Source organism: Rhinolophus hipposideros (assembly GCF_964194185.1).
Source record: "Rhinolophus hipposideros genome assembly, chromosome: 16".
Lineage (NCBI taxonomy): Eukaryota > Metazoa > Chordata > Mammalia > Chiroptera > Rhinolophidae > Rhinolophus > Rhinolophus hipposideros.
In genome coordinates, this window is record NC_138062.1 from 41,572,170 (window position 1) to 41,591,794 (window position 19,625).

The 19,625-nt window shown below is 40.7% G+C and overlaps 1 protein-coding gene across 1 annotated transcript in view; it reads right to left on the bottom strand.

The window, feature by feature from the left end:
• DOCK5 (dedicator of cytokinesis 5) overlaps positions 1 to 19,625 on the bottom strand; it is a 186,340-nt gene that overhangs the window by 96,009 nt on the left and 70,706 nt on the right. The window contains exons 4-8 of the mRNA XM_081076534.1: positions 15,279 to 15,334; positions 13,443 to 13,539; positions 4,249 to 4,397; positions 1,579 to 1,714; positions 258 to 415 (exon numbers count right to left, since the gene is read on the bottom strand). Coding sequence (XP_080932660.1) covers positions 258 to 415; positions 1,579 to 1,714; positions 4,249 to 4,397; positions 13,443 to 13,539; positions 15,279 to 15,334 — 596 coding nt within the window. The remainder of the gene's footprint in view (positions 1 to 257; positions 416 to 1,578; positions 1,715 to 4,248; positions 4,398 to 13,442; positions 13,540 to 15,278; positions 15,335 to 19,625) is intronic.

Consider the following 19,625-nt stretch of genomic DNA (forward strand, 5'->3'; position numbering starts at 1 on the left):
GACTTCTTTTTCCTGTGTCCGTGTTCTGATGCATTTTATGGGACTTCTAAGACCCAGGGAGTACACCAACTGTTACTGCACTGTTTCAGCAGCCAGACAAAGGCTTAGGAGCCCAAAGCATTTCATTTTCTCCTGCCTAGAAATCTTCCTCCTCTTTTCTAGCTTCTCCTCTCAAACCTAGCAAAGAATTCCTCAGGGAAGGGGATAGGATGGGTATTTTTGCAAGGTCAATAGCAGATGACTTAGGTCTTCACTACCTGATGAAAGTGGACTGGTTAGGGTCATAAAGTGCCATGAACAACTCTGCATCTTCTCCGATGTTGCAAACAAAGTTCTTGAAGTTCACGTAGAGGCCACATGTATGGACGGCCCTGAAAACGGGCTGGCCCTGTAAGTCCAGGTTCTGCAGGATTGACTGAACACAGAGGAAAAGAGAGAAAAGCATCTTGGTTTCAGCAAATGGGAAATACCAGCAAAGACATTTGCCTGCAAATGGGCTACTAATACAATGACCACCCAAGAGGAGAAGTACTTACTGAGAAGAAAGTATATCTAAGCGGACAGATAATCGAGTGAGCGAAATATAATCATTAGTATTTAGATGCTTAAGACTGTCCCGTTCAGAGCCTTGAACTCAAGTAATTCAGTAAATGTTGTCTAAAGGTGATAACTCAGTTTAGTAGTTTGAAGAAGTTCTCATCTCTCACAATGGCTTCTGGATGAACCTCAAAAGCATGAAAGTCATGGTTCATTATCCTTCTTTTTGGTAATACCTCTCATTGCAAATAAGAGATTCCACCAGAAAGGCTTCACCCCCAGGCATGGTTAGCCTTTAGATCCAGAAACACAATGAAATTTTATCACAACTGTGCTAAAGAAATAGAACCTACACACTAAAGAAAAAACCACAAAAACAGAAACCTTCACTCATTACAACAGAAAGACTGGACGAATGTATACCAAAATATCAATAAGGTTGGGCAGTCACAATGTAGGTGACATTTTTTTCTCTTTTTTCTGTATCTATTTTTAATGTCTAATTACTACTACTTTCAAAAGCTTTCATTTTATTTATAATTATTTATTTTGGAAATAAATTCCAAAAATTTATTTTGGAAATATGCACTAAATACAGAAAGTTGCACAGTAAAGACTCTCTTCCACCCACCTCTCCTTGCCAGAGGCATACATTAATTATCAATTTCTTTCCTATCAGTCCAGAGTTAGTAGACACACGGCAAGCACAGATATATGTATATTCTTTTTTGAAATACGAGTAATAGTATTTGATACACATTGTTCTGCATCTTGCTTGCTCTCTGTCTCTATACACACACCTATATATATATATACATATATATACATATATATACGTGTGTGTATGTAATCTTTCCATATCAGAACAATACATATAGCGCCCTCATTCTTTTTGTTATGCTTTGTTTTTAAAACAAGGATGTGAATGATTTTCTAAACAACGTTTCTATTGCTGTCATCAACAATTCCCTTTCTCTCATTCAAAACAAAAGCAAAAATGGAACTTCAGTGGCCAGAATCTGCACATTTGAGAATGGGTACCTTTTCTTCTTGGATCTTTTCCTCAATCCTTTTAGAGGCCATTTCATGGGCCTTGAAGAGGGCAATGGTGCTAGTTTCATCCGGGTCCAAGATGTTTCCATTGTCATCTCGTACTACCAGATCTAACCCAAGCATTCTAAAAAGAAAAAAGCAGTCATTGGTTCTCCTCATTAGAACCGGAGTCTTTACTGCAAAGTCCTCATGCAAGAAAGCATGCTTAGAAAGGATGGGTGCTGGATCAGTGAAGTTAAAAACAACTCACCGGTTTTGCTCCTTTCCATATCACAACAATGTTAGAAAACTTGTGTGATAATTTTAACCAAACTCATATAATGATATGCAAAGTAATTTGGTCTACAGAACCTCACCAGAAAAGGCACAATTGGCCCTGATTCTGACCAAATTCCTCTGACCGATGCCTCTTTTCCCACTTCTTCTGTTGTTTGGCACAGGAATTATGAAAGACAAACACACAGACACTTCCCTTAAAGGTACAGACCTGTGGGGCAGTACCTAATTCAAGAGTGTCTTAAGGGAGTTCAGTGAAGTAACTCCTGGCTGTTGGTATCTCCTAACCCATCTCAGAGCATGGGCTCTGGTGTCAGACCGGAATTTGAATCTTGGCTTTCATTCTTGCTATAACAAGGTGACTCTGGGTAATTTCCTTAATTTTGCAAAGCCCTGATTTCCTCATCTGTAAATATTCCCCACCCTTCAGGGTTATTGGGAGAATTTAATGAGATGATGCATGTAAAGCATGTAATATAATATCTATAACAGTTAGCTTAGCTTTTATTGCAGCAACTGGCACAAGAAAACACCTGGCTGTGTTTATAGTTCTGAGTATTGCACAGGAAAAGTCAGAGCTATATGGTCTATGCATGGCACGATCCCCATCAAAGCTTTTATGCCCAATGTGCACACAGAAGTAGAAGAAATTCCTTAGTTCCAAGAAGTGGGAGAATGTGGTGGAAATAGGAAACTGCTATCTGAACGCCCAATGTACATTCCAGGCACCAGCAATTTGGGCATAGGGGTGTCCAAACAATAAGAAAGCACAGGGATAACAGTAAAATGTGCCAAGTCTTTGGAAAGAAAGCAAAAATGCCTAATTTCCCTCTTCTGTATTTTATAGCCTCTCCATCAACTGATTTAGTCTGGCAGTTTCCTTTCCATGCCAGCCAGACCCATAGGCCACCCAGACTCATGAGCAATGGGCCTTGGTGGCTGCTCAGAGACTGGATCACTGATGCACTGATGGAGCAGCTTAAATTTCTTGAGTTGCTTCCAAGGGCTGGAATGGGAAGGCAGGCATGTTCTGCTTTTTTGGATGTTGACAGCCTGTGCCAGAGACTGGGGTCCTCTGGGCCAATGCCCTACTGTGACAAGGCCCCAAAATTTATAGCCAGCATATGTGCAAGGGGGAGTTGCCTTATCCCGTACCTCTGCTGATGTAAGAGTCCCCAGCATTACATGACTGACAAGGCAACCTCTGGTTATAGTCCTATGAACGGACAAGTGACAAGGGAGGGAACTTTTCATCCTTAACCCTAAAAGGGGAGCATTAGACATGGAATAGGAAGCCTTGGGTTCAAATTTAAGGTTTCCCACTTATTATCTATACGACTTGGAAGCAAATCACTTAAGTTCACTTGGTCTGTTTCTTTAACCATAAAATGAGAACAGCAGCTACCTCCTAGAGTTATAATCAAGTAATACAGGTGAAGCACAAAAGAGAGATTTCATAAACAATGGTGGAATCTAAATGTTGTACGCTATGTTTACCCAGCTATTTCTGAATACAGTTGTCAAAGTCTACAACATTTAAATGAGTAGGGTCATGAGCTGTCTTTTAATGGGTCTCTGAAGCATTTCCAAGAGTTGTAAGGTTGGAGGAGGAGGAGGGGAAAAGGGGAAGGAAAAAAATCACTTATGTACAAGTTGAAGAAATTTAGAAAATGATACTGAATGTCAAATGGATCATCAACAAAAACAAACCGAGGAACCAACCCAGTCTTTTAAAAAGAGTTGATCAGGAGCGGTGAATCCTAGGTCACCATAACTATGGATGAATTGACTGAATTTCTCATTTTCTAAAAGGTAGTAAATATCTAGAACCTACATATCTGCCTGAGCTAATCAGAAGATTCATGAAGTGATTTAAATCTTGAGAAGTTACTAGAGACATAATAACCAACAAGTTCAAAACATATTTTACTATCCCAGCAAATCTGATTTTCACACACTGTACACAATGGTCCCAGTTAGGGGAAGACAGAGAGAGAGAGAGAGAGAGAGAATGAGTCTGACACTGATTTAAAATCCATTGTTAAAATAAAAATAGAGCTCGTCCCAGGTCTCTGAAAATGTTGGCTTCAGATGCTCAGTCCCTTTCAGTTTGTTTGGCCGTGGAGTCGCTTGGATCCAAGCCCCACCTTCCCTGTTCTTCTGTCATCTCCTTGAGATCAGAGATCCAGCACAGGGTCTGGCCCAGGAAGGACACCACTAAATTTTTTTCAACAAAATTAAATGTTTTCCAAGGCAAAACAGAGAGCATTAAACATTATTCTTTGCCAACTCTAAGATCAGAAGCTTGTGGTGAGTTGTGTCCTTAGCATAAATGTGTTCATCTCTTTCCAAGTTCTCGGTGACAAGTCACCCCTGGTTTACCTGTTTCCATGATCGATCTTGGCTGTGACCTTCTTCTTGAGCTCTGCCAGTTCGTCCTTGGGGAGTGTTCCAGACAGGATCTGGGACCGCCACTCGATCAGGCTGTACGTCATCTGCTGCAGCTGGCGGAAGAGTGTGACTTTGTTGTTCTAAGATGGGAAAATGAGGTGGAGAAAAGGACCCAAAAAAAAAGGTGTGATGGAGGATGGTCACATCTTTTGACTTGATTTGTTATAAGGTGTTATTTAACCAATTAATTTTGCTATACAGCAAGCTGTACACTTTGAGGGGATGGCTTTGCCCTGTGCCATTGCCACTCCATTCCCCATTAACATTAGAAACATAAGCAATTGTAAGATAAATGGATCGTCCTAACTCATAAGCAAATCAAATCATCCATGCACTGTAAGATTCTGTTTACGACCCTCCAGAGATTTCCACTGTCCTCCAGACACAGTAGGTAGCACTGTAAATCTGTTCCCATCTTGGCTCCTGCCCCCATCCCCAGCTGCATTTTACATCAATCTCCACTTCAAAAATCTACACTCCTTCCATGCAAAGCTATGCCCATTTCTCCCGAGTGCTTCAGACCCTCTCAATATGTTACTTCCTCTACCTGGAACCACTTTTCTCCTCTTCCCCTGAACTTACTCCCATGCTCATCCCCTACTCACTCACACACCCTCAGCCAACTGCTAATTCTTACTTCTTCGATCTCAACTTACAAGTCAGAGTCTCTTCCTCAAAACCCTAACCATGAGTTGCTTGTCCTTCTCCCAACTCCTGGAATTAACTCCTGTCACAGTATCAGAACCTTGGCCTTGACTGACTGGTCTTACTCGCCCTTTAGATGGTAAGCGCCTCAAGGGCAAGAATCTGATTCAGTTCTGCATCCCTAGGAGCTGGCACAGAGCAGACACTCTAGAAAAAGGTAGGGATGGAGAACGAACTGTAATGTCAGAGATAAGGGATAATGGAAAATAAAATGTAAAATGTTATTTTAAAATCTCCATATAATTGTTGTATCATCTAGAAAACTGATAGACCTAGAATGATTAAACCATTATTCTGGGCTTCACTAAGAACTTCGGGTAACCGAACTAAGTGAACTTATGACCAACTAATTATTTGTGCCTCAACCATTTTAAGAGTCAAATACTTGATGTTCAAGCCATTATGACCTTGGTTCTATCTAAATGATTATGGATTCATTATGTTAAAAAAAAAGTCAATGGGCAACCAGTATGTGCTAGAAATCAAGTTCCTGCCACATTCTAGAGGGGGAAAGACAGCAATAAATAAATAAACTGTGTGTGTGTGTGTGTGTGTGTGTAATATATACATATGTAATGTATATATAGTATTTACATATACATATACAAACACAAGATAATTTCAGATTATGAAAAGTGCAAGAAGTATGCTTAGTGATTAGTTAGATGGAAAAGGACAAGAACCATATGATTTCACTCATATTTGGGATATAAAACAGAAAGCAACAAACAAACAAAACAAACAAACTCAAAGACACAGACAACAGAATGGTAGTTACCAGAGGAGAAGAGAGGTAAGAATGAAGAGGAAAAATGGGGCCAAATATATGGTGACAGAAGGAGACTAAACTCTGGGTGGTGAGCACACAATGCAATATGTATAACACAATATGTTGTGTTATACAACTCTACATTGGAAACTTTATGTAATGTTATTAACCAATGTTACCCCATTACATTTAATTAAATAAAAAAATAGTGTAAGAAGGAAAATAAATAAATTAGGGTGATATGATAGGGTGTCTGTGGGTTAATGGGTACACTTCAGATAGAGGAGCCAGGAAGAACTGTTTTGTGTATCCCTTCTGGAATATGTTTTTAAAATAAAAACTTGACAATTCCACTCACCCCATATATACTGTGAAACCACTTCCTTTTGTTTATAGGTGAAAAGTCATGATATTTTTATATAACCATACACTTCTAAAATTATAGGAAATATTATCTGCTATAAAAACAACAACACACACACACACACACACACACACACATATTGTTGACGGCTGTACAGCATGTTCTGTGGTGATGTTCTTTCACAACAATCCCAAGAACAGATTGCTGGGCAAGGTATCAACTAGAATCAGGGCTGAAAACATCCAAGACGCTCCTGAAGAAAGAGTAAACATGGAGGGAGGAGGCCCCGGCCTAGAAGTCGGGACAGTGGGAGGCAGCAGTGAGGTTAGCAGAGTGTGATAAAGACCCAGAAAGAAATGCAAAATTCTGTGAGAACACAAAGAGACAAAGAACTCATTTATATGGCATTGCAATATGCTCTATTAACACCATTGATCTGAAAAACACAAACCGCAGAAAGCCTCTTCAAATCCTGAAACTCCCTACATTTTACGCTTTTAGTATTTTCTGAGTTGCCTCTTTCTCATCAGCCAGTTTTTAGAAAAGCCTAAAAATGAGTCTTTTAAAAATTCTGTTTTTAATAAGCAGAGGTAAAAACCCAACTTTTTTCATTCAATGCTATAAAAACCGTTTCCGTCTCATTGTCTTTCAAACTGGAAAAAGGAGTGAGAAATTAAGTCCATAAAATTTACCTTTCAAAGTTGCTAGGCAGAAAGGGAATCTTTTTTTCTTTCTTGCAACCTATCTGTCTATCCCTAGTTAAGGTTTTTTTTTGTTTTGTTTTGTTTATGTCTTCTCATTTTAAGTAAGCTATTAGGTCTCGTAATATGGTAAAGAAAGGGCTCAAAGACCCAGGGAAGCCTCTATGAGAGACAGCTCTGTGTGACACATGCTTACAAGTTCTTGGTCTCGATTATATTAGACATTATCCAAGGCAATTTAATTATTGCTTGTCCATATCAGTCTTTTTTGCCAAGTTCACCCCCAAAAGAAGGATGAAGACAGCCATTCTTCTCTGATTCACTCTGCCAAATGAATTCTGAATAGACAAGCTGGAACACACCAAAAGGAAGCAATTTCCTCCATTTACTTTAAGGAAATGGATTTTGTTGCCACATTCCTAAGATTGTTCTAAGTAGGTTGTGCTGTGCCATAGCTGGTCCCCAACACTTCATGTCTTGCTAGGGGAGCATATGAGGACAGATGAGGGGAAAACCAAGCACCCCCACAAGACCACGAGCCAAGGACCTCAGAGTCTCCCTGTCATACCCTCCCTCCCCTTTTCTAAATCCTACACAGCCCAAGTCTGCCTGTTGCAGAGCCTTCTCTATTATCTCTAGCCCTCACTAAGCTCAGCCACTTTTGCACTAGCAGCCGTTGTTACATAATGTCGGAGGGCAGGAAATTTAATTTCGTTGATGCTTTCCACAAAAGCAGCACAATCCTGGGACACAGGAGGGACTCAGAACCAAGTTTGAACAGTTGACATGTAAAATAACACTCTGGCTTCAATTTGAAGATTAGCTACACCAAATAGGGAAATCTAAATATGTTTTCTACTAGATAGTAAATATATTCCTGCATCTGTTTCGAGTCTCACCCTCTTTTTTACTCAGAGATCCCGGAGTTCTTACTATTTACATCTCTATTCTGGATGTTTTGTTTGTTTGTTTTTAAGAATTTTTAGAAATTAAAAACAATGTCACATGAACAAACACCTTTGCCTTCAATATTGGCAGGAATACCTAACCCATCCATTGAGTATTTCAGAAATTTCTGGGGGTCATTGAGACAATGGCACCACCTCACTGGGTATCAGAAAACCTGGATTCTATTCTTCACTTTCCCCAAGAATGCAGACTACACTCAAAAGACTGTTCGCTGGTCCTCCTGCAAGAAAATGACTATTTCCTCTGTTCACCAACCTTCCGTGCAGATTTTATGATTGAGAGACAAAAGTGCTTGACTGACTTGGGAACTTGGTTTCTATCTCTAATTCTATCATTAACTTGCTAAGTGACTTTGGGAAAATTATTCCCTCTGCAATGCATCCATCTGTAAAATAAAGGGACAGGCATTAAGACCCGTTCTCAAGAAGAAGTGTCTTCAAGTTTATGATCGCAATATCAAACTCAAATGACTCCTCCAGGCAACTTCCCAATTAAACGTTTCTGACTCTGCCCCTCTCACTGAAGATGTCCTCGCACACTCGGTTGGCCTTATAGCAAATTCCACCTGTGTAGAGCTCTCTGCAATGATGAATTGCATGTGATGACATGTTTTTTTCCAAGCACCCGTAACTCCTAGGATCCAGAATGGTGTCCTGGATCCTGTGTGTGTTGGGGTCACACCGACTCTACCTCTGGGAAGAAGGGAACCCCCACGGCCCCTGCCACACTCCCTTCTAGTGCCTTTTCTCTCTGTCAGCAAAAGGCTTTGCCTGACTCGCAAAGGCTTGATTTTTTTTAAAGAGTTTTCATTGGGGAAGGGGAACAGGACTTTATTGGGGAACGTGTGTACTTCCAGGACTTCTTCCAAGTCAAGTTGTGTCCTTTCAATTTTAGTTGTGGAGGACTCCAAGTCCAGTTGCCGTTCAGGGAGCGCTGCCCACCATCCCTTGCAGGAGTCGAGGAATTGAACTGGCAACCTTGTGGTTGAGAGCCCACTGGCCCATATGGGAATCGAACTGGCAGCCTTCGGAGTTAGGAGTGTGAAGCTCTAACCGCCTGAGCCAACGGGCCGACCCCGCCAAGGCTTGATTTTTAAAGAAAAGATTCCAGGGAAAGACAATTTTCACCTCTGGAAGTAGTGCAAGAAATCCTGAAAAGCAGGCAACAAAAAGAAAAACATAACTGGAAAAACACCCAAAGCACCACTGCTGCCCTGTCCCAGTCATTGCCACGTCTCTTCTTGCCTCTCATGAGACCAACGCTGAAGTAGGGCTGGCAACTCACGACAACAGGTCGACGTGGACTGTGGGAGTTTTCAGTCCTTGGTAAGTCATAAGCGATCAGATGCTGGTTTCAAACCGGGAGACCAGCTTAACTACACTTCAGAGCATATGCCCCAGCAGCCAGTAAGAACCACCAGTTCGAAAACATTAGACTTAAGTATCTTTAATCGGCCTGGGTATGCACTGATGGAAAGGGTGAATCGTGGTGTTCGGCAAGCTCCCCCGCCCCCACTTCAGTATGTTGTGTGTGTATATACATATATATATATATATATATATATATATATATATATATATGTATATACACACACATATATATGTATATATGTATATGTATGTATATATATATATGTATTTTTTTAAAGCAAAAGTAGTTTATTGAATAAAGATCTCCTTGCCTCTGAGTGAGAAACAGCCTAATTCACCAGTATGTTATTACCCACCAGGATCTTCTCATACCTCTTTTCCATGAGGGGATAGGATTAGATTCAGTCTTCCAATCTTATATGGACCCAACAACCTGACCAAAACTCACTGAACCATTATTTCTCCAACTGGATTGTAGAAAACATCGCTGAGCTAAATACGTCTCAGGGTGAAATGTTTTAGAATATGGTTTTGACATCCAAACACCTCGCAATTTCCAGGAGTGTCCCTCTTTCAAAACTAGTTGTCCCAATGACCCGCAATATACTCGAACTTATCAGTTTCCAAGTCCTGATTTTTAGGTGAGAAAACATGAGGTTAGGATGTGGGATGCAGATTTGTGCATATTCAGAAAGTACAACTGGGTTGCTATTAAAAAGTTAAACTTAGATATTACAGCAATTCAATAGTGTTGAAATCAATGCACAGGTGTCTACCCTTCTAGCTGGGGGAACTCGTATGGAAGCAGGGAGACATGTGGCTAGAAAGAAAAGAAGCCAAGTTCAGCCCACTGGATCTACTTTCCAAGGTTGGGAAAACCAAAAGGTCCCGAGAGGCAGCAGAGAACAAAGGACAGCCGGCTCAAAACCATGGACCTAGACTAGTTAAGTCTCTAGAGCTGGAAAGAAGCCCATCCCTTCAACCTGAAGCTGGAGGGCACACCTTTAAATGACTTCACGGCAAAATTCCACAGTGCCATCTACTTCTTCTCCTCCTCCTTAATGAGCTCATTTGTGAAGCAGTGCTGGCAGGGGACAGTCAGAGGGTGTCACATTCTGAAGACAGTATGCCAGGCACTGTCCCAGGAGTTTTACACAGATGATCCTACTAAATTTTTCCAGTAAGTTTGCAGGGCATGTCAATATATAATTACCATCTAACGTGAGAAAAATAAACTTGGGCGGTCAAAAGACTCGTCTCAGGCTATACAATCAGCCCGTGGTATACTCTAAACTCACACCCCTGCTTTCGGAATCTGCGTTCTTTCTGTTTGGTTGGTTGGTTTGCAGTAACTATTACTGGGTTTATTACTTTGGGTGAATATAAAAGTACATACCAAGTAAGGGAGCAAGACAGAATTTAAGAACTGGCCTACTGTCTGACCCCAATGTTCACAGTCTTGCCGTTTTGCCGGGCATGGACCTCTTCATTCAGTTTCCTCCTTTTCTGATCAACTGCTGAAAACATACGCAGTAAAAAGGCTCCAGCTGAGAACGAGCAATGCAGGCAAAGCTTGTCAGAAACTGTTGTGTATTTGCACTCTGCCTTCCTTTCTGAAATGACCCAGGCCTCCTGGACTTGAAACTAAACTAAGGAGGCTCACAATCGATGTTGAGAAACACTTAGCCTGGTGTCTGAGTGCTCAAGGCCACTCCGCCTAACACATGGAAAGAAAGTGGCCTTGGATAAGAAGTGCATACAAGGGAGCTTCAGAGTCTTGAGCCAGAGCTCAGGCACACGGAACCAAGGCTGCCCAGAGGGAGGACGACCAGAGCTAAGAAAGCATCAAGAATCACATGCTCACATCTGCAGAATCCTGGATCTGCCTATACCATGATTTCACAGCCACTATCTTTTGTCAGACCCACACTGCTCTACGGAGTAAACAAGGCAGATTTTATATCACTTTGACAGAGGTACAATATCCAGCAGATGCTTGGGACCTCAGGAGCTTGCCCACGACCACAGAGCCAGTTAGGGCAAGGCCTGGACGAGAAACCAAGCTTCCCAATTTCTCTTTCAGTGTCTGTCTCCTCCAGCTTGCTTCTTTCCCGAAGCATTAGGCCAACATCCAGCCGGAAAGATAATTAAATGGAAAAAAATACTACTAATACAACAAAGAGGAAAAGAAGGAACGGGTGTGTCATCATTTCTTCTTTCTATTTTGGATGAGGGGGTTCTCCTCTCTTCAGCATAAGGAACTCCCTTCCCTTTTAAAACACATTTCTGGTTATTTAACAAGGTTACAGTATGACTGCTAAAAATAAGTCACAGCTATACAAATATCTCTCCTGTTTAGAGTAATTGCCTGTGTCTACACGGCTAGGCTGAGTCTGGTTAGTGGATTGTATTTTCCTCTCACATAAGACTCTAGGTCTACCACATAAATTTCTCATGAACTTAGACTTGGAGCAGAACTAGGAAATGTGTTTGAGAGAAATGTGGAGGTTCTCAGACACCGCAGGTGCCGTTAAAGGCATCAAACAGAATTCCTGGGCTTATCATCCATGGCAGGAAATGCACGAGAGGAAAAATACAAGCAGCGATGTAGATTAGGATTTATCATTACACAGACTCAAGGAACTTGACAGAATTGCAAAACCGAAAAGGGGGGTGACAGTGGTGAAAACTATAGAACTGGATTCCTTCTACTTTTTTCCCCAGCGAAATATATTTGAGTTTGCTACTTGGATACACACATTGTTGAGAAAGAAGTTCAGAAATTCTGTCTGAAGTCAACTGTCAATGGTTTAGGAAGGGACAGGAAAAAAAAAAAAAAAGAAACAGAAAGCCATGATTTCTAATAAACCCATTTTAAGTGAATTATTTCTTGATGTGTGATCACATATCAAAAGCAGAAGCAGATGTTCAGCCCTATCCATTGATTGAGGTTCCCATAATGAGTATATTTTAGTCAACCAACAGCAGCTATAAGACAGTTTTAAATATTCATGAACAGGTACGGCCTGATGGCACAGTTGGTTAGAGTGCGACTTCTCAACAACAAGGTTGCCGGTTCAATTCCCGTGTGGGATGGTGGGCTGTGCCTCCTGCATCTAAGACCGAAAACAGCGACTAGACTTGGAGCTGAGCTGCGCCTTCCACAACTAGATTGAACGACAATGATGTGGAGCTGATTCCTGGAGAAACACACTGTACCACAATATTCCTCAATAAAAAATAATTTAAAAACCATCTAAATATTTACAAACAGACAACAAAATAATTTATCAGATGTCAATAATAAGATGGGAAACTGCTTCCCTCTGAGAGGGGATGGACTTTTTTTTTTTTTTTAACTTAGAACTCAACTCTGCTATTAAATAGTGAAACTCCCACATAAGAAATCCCAAACCTGAGCTTATCGCCATTTAACTACTAAGGGATTTGGAAGTTGACGTATATGAATCAGACTTCTTCCTCCATGATTTACTTATTTCTGATTTCTCCTCATTAGCAGACTTGGCACAATTACCTGTGGATACGTGGAGGACAGAGATAATGAACTTAGCAAGAGAGTCGCATTTTAGCAAGAGGACAAGTCTATTTCATTCATGCTCTCCAGTCTTGTACGTTATACCTTTAAAATTTTTTTTCTTTCCAGTATTTATTACGTAATACATTTCACCACTCACCAATTTCCAGAAAGAATATGCTAAGGAACTCACTCATGCACACTCAAGTCCTCATCCATCAAATGTGTTCCATCCACCACGAACTAATCAATTAACCAGAACCCGAGAGTGCTTTCAGTAGAAGTACAAGATGATCAATGCAGGCCAAAAGGCTTAAAAGAGCATCTCTATCCTCCAGGAGCTCGTGATTTAAGAACTTACAGGTTAGCTCTCTCCTCAATTAAGCATCAAGAGATCAAAAGATCACTCGTATTACAAGACAGTAAGCCCCAAGAGCCAGACGATGGGTTCAGTAATAAGTGCTCCTACAGTCCAGAAGGAAACATTATGGATTGGTGTGTTTAGAAGATACGTGATGAAGAAGAGAGGCTTAAACTTGGCCTTGAAGGATGGACAGGTAAGAAAAATCATGTGCTTTTCCATCAAAGGGGTTGGTGATTTCAACTGCTGTGACCCATTCCAGGAAACAATAGCCCTGGATGGAAATGCAATATCTCACATGAACTCTCAGCTTTTGATAGCACCAGCTCCAAGCCCCAGGGAAAAACTCACCACGTAGAGCTTGCGCCAAATGACAGCCCATTCTCGCAGCGTAGACGTGAGCTCCTGTACCAGCGGGAGCTCACCAGGAATCACGGTCTCGTGCTGCCTAAAGTGAACCAGACAGATGCCCACGTTATTCTGAGTTGATCATTGCGGCTTTTCTTGACAGATTCCTCAAAGCTCAAAGATGGCAATGGGGCTAGTTGGGCTTGAAACAAAGCAAAACTTGTCCATTGCGGGGAGACTTTATCACATGTAAGCGTCTGAGAAAAGAGAAAGACCTGAGGACACTACATTTCTCAAAATGAATTCAGTTTCTGCAAGGTGATGGGCCCAAAGCCCCGCCGCGACCTCCCCATTTTGCATCTCTATGGGAACCTCAATTACTGAGCCAGGCTGACTTCAGCAATTCCCAGGCATGGAAGCCGAAATTCAATATTTTAGCTGGGTCTGCCAAGCAGCCATTTCTGCATGGCACAAGAGTCCTGGGGCTTGTAAACTCAAACAGGACCGGCTGGCAGGGACTAAGGTGGTGCCGTCTTCTGGTATGGGACTAGGGTTTCTTTTCAGATGCTGCTTCGCAGCATAGAAACTGTATACAGACCCAACTCCTCACTCACGGAACACTTATAACAAGGTAGCCCTGCCATTTAGTCACATAAACCCTCTCTGGTATTTTTATGATTAGCAGAAGGAAGGAGAGAATGAGAGCAAGGAAATGAATGGGGATAGTGGTAGGATTGCCAGACTTAAATAAAAACCCAGGATGCCCAGTTAAGTCTGAATTTCAGAAAGATTAAAATAATTTTTAGTATGTTTCAGAAAACAGCTGGGACATACTGTAAACAATTACTTGTTATTATTTGAATCTCAAATTTAACTGGGTGTCCCACATTTTGTATGGCAACCCTAATTAGTGGAAGCCTGCCTCTCACCCTGCCTGTCCACCCATGTACCTCTGGCTAGTGAAACTGGAGGTTGCCCAGGAATGGCCCAATGGAAAGAAGATTCTCCAGGAGGGCAGGACATCTGGAGGGCAGGACACAGGCTGGACATCAGCCTGATTTTGCTACCGAGGAGCTGTGTGGATTTGAGGATGTGGCCACCTCTTATCTCTCAAGCAAAAGGGCAGAACTTATGACTGAGAATGTTATTCGCAGCACTGAGTCTGCATAACTCTATAGCCCATTCTACTCTCTATTGGCCCTGGGACTCCAGTCCAGCTCCAAGCTTTCCTTGTTCCCTCAACTCTCGTGCCCATTGGCTCGCCAACTAAGTGGCCTCTCTCTCCCACTTCCAGACAAATGGTAAGGTGAAAAAGGAAAAAAAAAATATCCAAAATGTAACGAAGTTTATCTGCAGTGCATGTTCACACACATTAGTTCTTATCTCACATCAAGTTCATGACAAACATAGGGCCAGATTTGTTTTCCCAGCCTGAGGTGCCCCCAGGCCAACTGACTTGCCCAAGGTTCAGAGCTGATTAGTGCAGGAGGCAGTGTGCTCATCGAGCTCCCAAAGTTCTCAAATTGGGGACTCTCAGCAAGAGCACCAGACATTCATGGACGTTCACACATGCGCACACATCACTGGTGAACGGGTAGTGCGAGAAGAAGGTAACGGCCCGCTGTTCTTTCATTATCTGTGTTCATTGTTCTGGGGAAGGATGCCAGAGACGAACAAGAATAAAAAGAGAAGAAAGAAGAAGGAACTGTGCCAGGAAAATGTTTTATTTATTTCTCTCTCATATGAGAGGTGGAATTCATGAGTCGAGAGAAATAATGTACACGAGGCATTCTTTACATCATCATTGCTTTTTAGGGGTTTTCCCCAATTGGAACTTACCCTAGGTCTTCCACGGTTGCCTCTTTCAAATGGATATATGTTTCAGGGAAAATACCCTACAGAGAGAAGAACTTTGGTTATGTGGCCATAAAGATCTCAGCCCAAAGGAAAAAACATAGACAGTAGTGAAGAATGAGTGGTGGGGAGAAAGGACACCTGGAAAATAGCTACAGTTTGCAGTCAGGCTTGCAGGATATCAGTCAGACTGACTGGCTGGCTATCCACATGAAATCATGGCTGAAACACTGAAAAGGTATAAATTAAGATTTGGGTTCAGAGAGTTTAGACAAATGCTTTGTAAATGAACAGGCAAACATACCCGGGTCAGGCCGAAGCTGGAAATGGTAAGGAGGTTGATAGTGAGACCCTAAACCCTCCAGATCCTACCTGCCATGTGATGATTCCTTTTAAAGGGTTTTACATAATTAGTGAGATGGAGGACTACTGTGTTTCCCCAAAAATAAGACCTAGCTGGACAATCAGCTTTAATGCATCCTTTGGAGCAAAAGTTAATATAAGACCCAATATTATATTATAGTATATTGTATTATATTATTATATTAATATTTGCTCCAAAAGATGCATTAGAGCTGATGGTCTGGCTAGGTCTTATTTTTGGGGAAACACAGTATGTACTTAGTGGCCCATCAAATTATAGTGATTTTCTAAAGTGATTCCTCTCGGCACTTGCATTTTAACCAAATGCATCCCACATCAATTAGTATTAGTTATCTGGTTATTTTTATCACTTCCCAGTCTCACATTGTTCTTCATTCTATGTCCCTAAGATGCAATTCTATATCAGTATTGTGACATCTCCCAGGGGATAACTAAAGCCCAGGAAGACCTACCAGAAAGACTGGAAACTGGTAGGGAGAAAACAAAGAAATGAAGATCAGATCTAACTAATAGGAAGCAAGTCTTGGACTAGAATTTTTTAAGTGCCAAAAATTTCTGCTGTTTAACTGTGTGATGCACGCATTGATAAACAGAGAAACTGCCATCTGGAAGTGGCATTGCAGTTCTTTGTTTTATGGGACTTTGCATGCCAGGCCAGTAGAAGAAGAACCTGTTTAACCGGCACCATTGGCTCAACTGCTCCTAGCTCTGTGCTTATAAAAGTTAGTGCAACCTGTGGACATTACATGTCAGGGGTGGCTGACCACAAAGGTGGGAGACGGACATCCCCTGCCTGGGGGACTGGGTCAAAGATACGTGTCTACCCAGAAGTCCTTAATCCATTCAGAGACAGAAAATGAGTGAATTTCAACTGGGGTCGATTGTGTGTCTAGTTTCGTGTGCTGTATTTACCCATACAATACTCTTCTTTCTCTTTTTTTAATCCTTTGCCAATAAAACAGGAAACAGTAAGAAAATTTGAGATTGGGCTGCTCCCAGCTTAGGTGATGACAGGGTGGATTCTGTAGTTCCTTCAGAAGCAAAGTGGCCATCCTTTCCCGCCGGACAGGAAGAAAAGTACATACCTTCCCCTCCTGGCTTTGAGAAGGGGGCAGGTGTGGGCTGTATGAGTGAGAAATCACTATTCCAATTCTGTTATTAATAAGACCAAGGACACACACAGAGGCAAAGTAACATGACCTCTTCCACTATAGGGACAGGATTCAAAGTGATTTTGGAAAACTGATCAAAAAGCTAAAAATGAACAAAAATACAATGTGACTATAATTTCTTTTGGGCCTGACTTCTGGGGTTCTGAAACTTCAGATCTGTTCTTAGGATTCCTAAGAAACTTTGGGTGTTTCTTCTGACCGAGACATCGAGGTAAATGTTGTGTTGACTACCATGTTTGTGGAGAACCGGGCTGGGCTGTCCGAAACTCAGCTTGAGGATATGATGCTAGGTGAAATAAGCCAGACACAAAAGGAGAGACATGGTACAACCCACTTAAATGATATATCTAGAGCAGTCAGATTCATAGTGAAATTGCCAGAGGCTGCGGGGAGATGGAAATGGGGAGTCAGTGTTTAATGGGTACAGAGTTTTAGTTTTGAAAGATGGAAAAGTTCCAGAGATGGATGGTGGAGATAGTTGTCCAATAATGTCAATGTACTTAATACCCCCGAACTATACACATAAAAATGGTTAAAATTGTAACTTTTATGCCATGTATATTTTATTACAATAAAATAATGTCCAGAACTCATGAAAAAGTAGAACACTGGGTAGGATGGACCACTTAAATAGTATTTGTGGAAGCCATATTTGGAGTTTAAAATAAGATATAACATTGCTAGTCCGAAAACTATCCTTGTAGAAGATTTTTCAAATCAAGAAGGTAAAGGACCAATTAAAATTTTTATGCATTCATAATCTAATGACTGGTCTCCTAATAACTGGGAGAAATCCAAGACAGAAGCATTCATAACATAAACAAACAATGATTTACTTTGTGACATCTAAGCAGATCATAAGCAGGTAAGTTATACTGGGTGTACAGATATGATGATATTCACATTAAGAGAATATTTTGTTGTATTACCACTGCTATTGGGAGGCATCATCTTTCCATAATAGCATCTGTCCACTTATAGCCATTTAATTGTTCTGATAAACCTGAGGCTTGCAGAACTTTTCCTAGGCCATTATGACACACAGAAAGCCAGAATAAACCCGGGTAATATAGTTCTGATTTACAGCCTGTCTCTCAGTTTTGCTTTTCCTTTCTCAATGTAACCTACTCACTTGAGTAAAAATAAATAAATAATGATTTTCTAGATAATGCCCCATCCACACTTCCACAATCCTGCCAGGATCAATATCAGTTTCTCCAAAGCTCTCGGCTTCTTCAATTTATAAAACCACTAGCTCATTTTATCACCATTCTAAATGGCTATGTCTGCTTATAAATGACACCAAAAATTTCCATTAAAATCATAGGCCTTTCAACTGGCAAATGTAGGAAAGAACATTAGGAGAGCATTTCAAATAGGCTGGATCTCTTAATGAAGGGGTGTCAAAAGTTGAGCATAATTCATGACAATGGACTTTAAACTCCCTCTATTTTTCCTGGATCTCTCCACAAGAGAGACATTTCAACTTAAAAATCAACGAATAAATGCACAGCCCTTGTTTGTACTATCATTTCGTTGAATTACAAAGCTTAATTATCAAGAACTGAGAGATGCTCTTACTGAAATCTTCTAAAGGGTGATATTTAACATTTAAATACGGGTTTTAAAAAATGAATACAAAAAAATTAAAAACACATCTAGAACTTGTCGTTTAGATCCTAGTGTGTCACCCCAACTATCCGCTTTTCAAAGCAGACTAAAAAGGCACTGGCTAGATGCATTTTCATTAAGGAAATGACAGAATGCCTTAGCAACCAAGGTCATTTATGCTCCTAAAGGCTGATTCCATACTGCATACTCTGTGAAAGAGAAAGCTGTGGTCTGGGACCTTGTTTCAACATGATTCACGTTCACCGGTTAAAAATCGAGAATTCTGTTTGTTATTTAAGTTCACATGATTTTATCTGAGAGGGGTTTCTTTGGTTGTTGTTCATTTTTAAAAATTAACTTTTTTTAAAAGACTAGGGAATTAAGTGACTTAAGCATTCTTGCTCTTTATTCAATTTAGAACTTCAAAATAATTAACTCTAATTATGTTTTGAAATAACTGCGAATTCCGTAATTATAAATAAAATGAACACTGATAGGGTTAAACTCAAACCAAGAAGCAGAAGTGGCTGTAAATACTCTTGTCTAAGTAGCATCCAGAAAGAAAAAAAAGTCTTTGCTTTAGGTTAAGCCAGAACGCCTGCCACCTTGGTCACTATTTGAAGGCCTAGAGAAATTAAAGTCAGCAAGAGATTAAATGAAAATAATCAGGCTGAAATGAAGACATGTGGTACAAGAATCTTTGGGTAGAAAAATTCAGCATCAGGATTTTTAGGGAGAAATCAAAGGACCAAAGCTGTCGGAGCTGATACTCACTTTACAAGCAAGCACTGCTTTATTCTGGTGAAGTATTAAATTGTCAAAGTTAACAAAGCGTGTGTGTGTGACTACACATACATGTGCAAATACTGAGTGTGACTGAAGAGTCAACAAGGTGAAAATCTTGAACAGACAGTCCCATTTTTTTAATGGCCTATACTTTGTAGAAATGTGTTTTTCTGGGCCCCGAGCTCCTTTGAGAGTTGTGTGAAAAGATTACATCTATTAGGTTGGTGCAAAAGTAATTGCAGTTTTTGCAATGATTTTTAAACTTTTAAGCCGCAATTACTTTTACACCAAACTATATCTCATACTAGGTTTGCAAAATAAAAACGGTGGGGTTTTTGACTCAACTCTTTATAAATTCTAAAATGTTTCCCTTATCCCT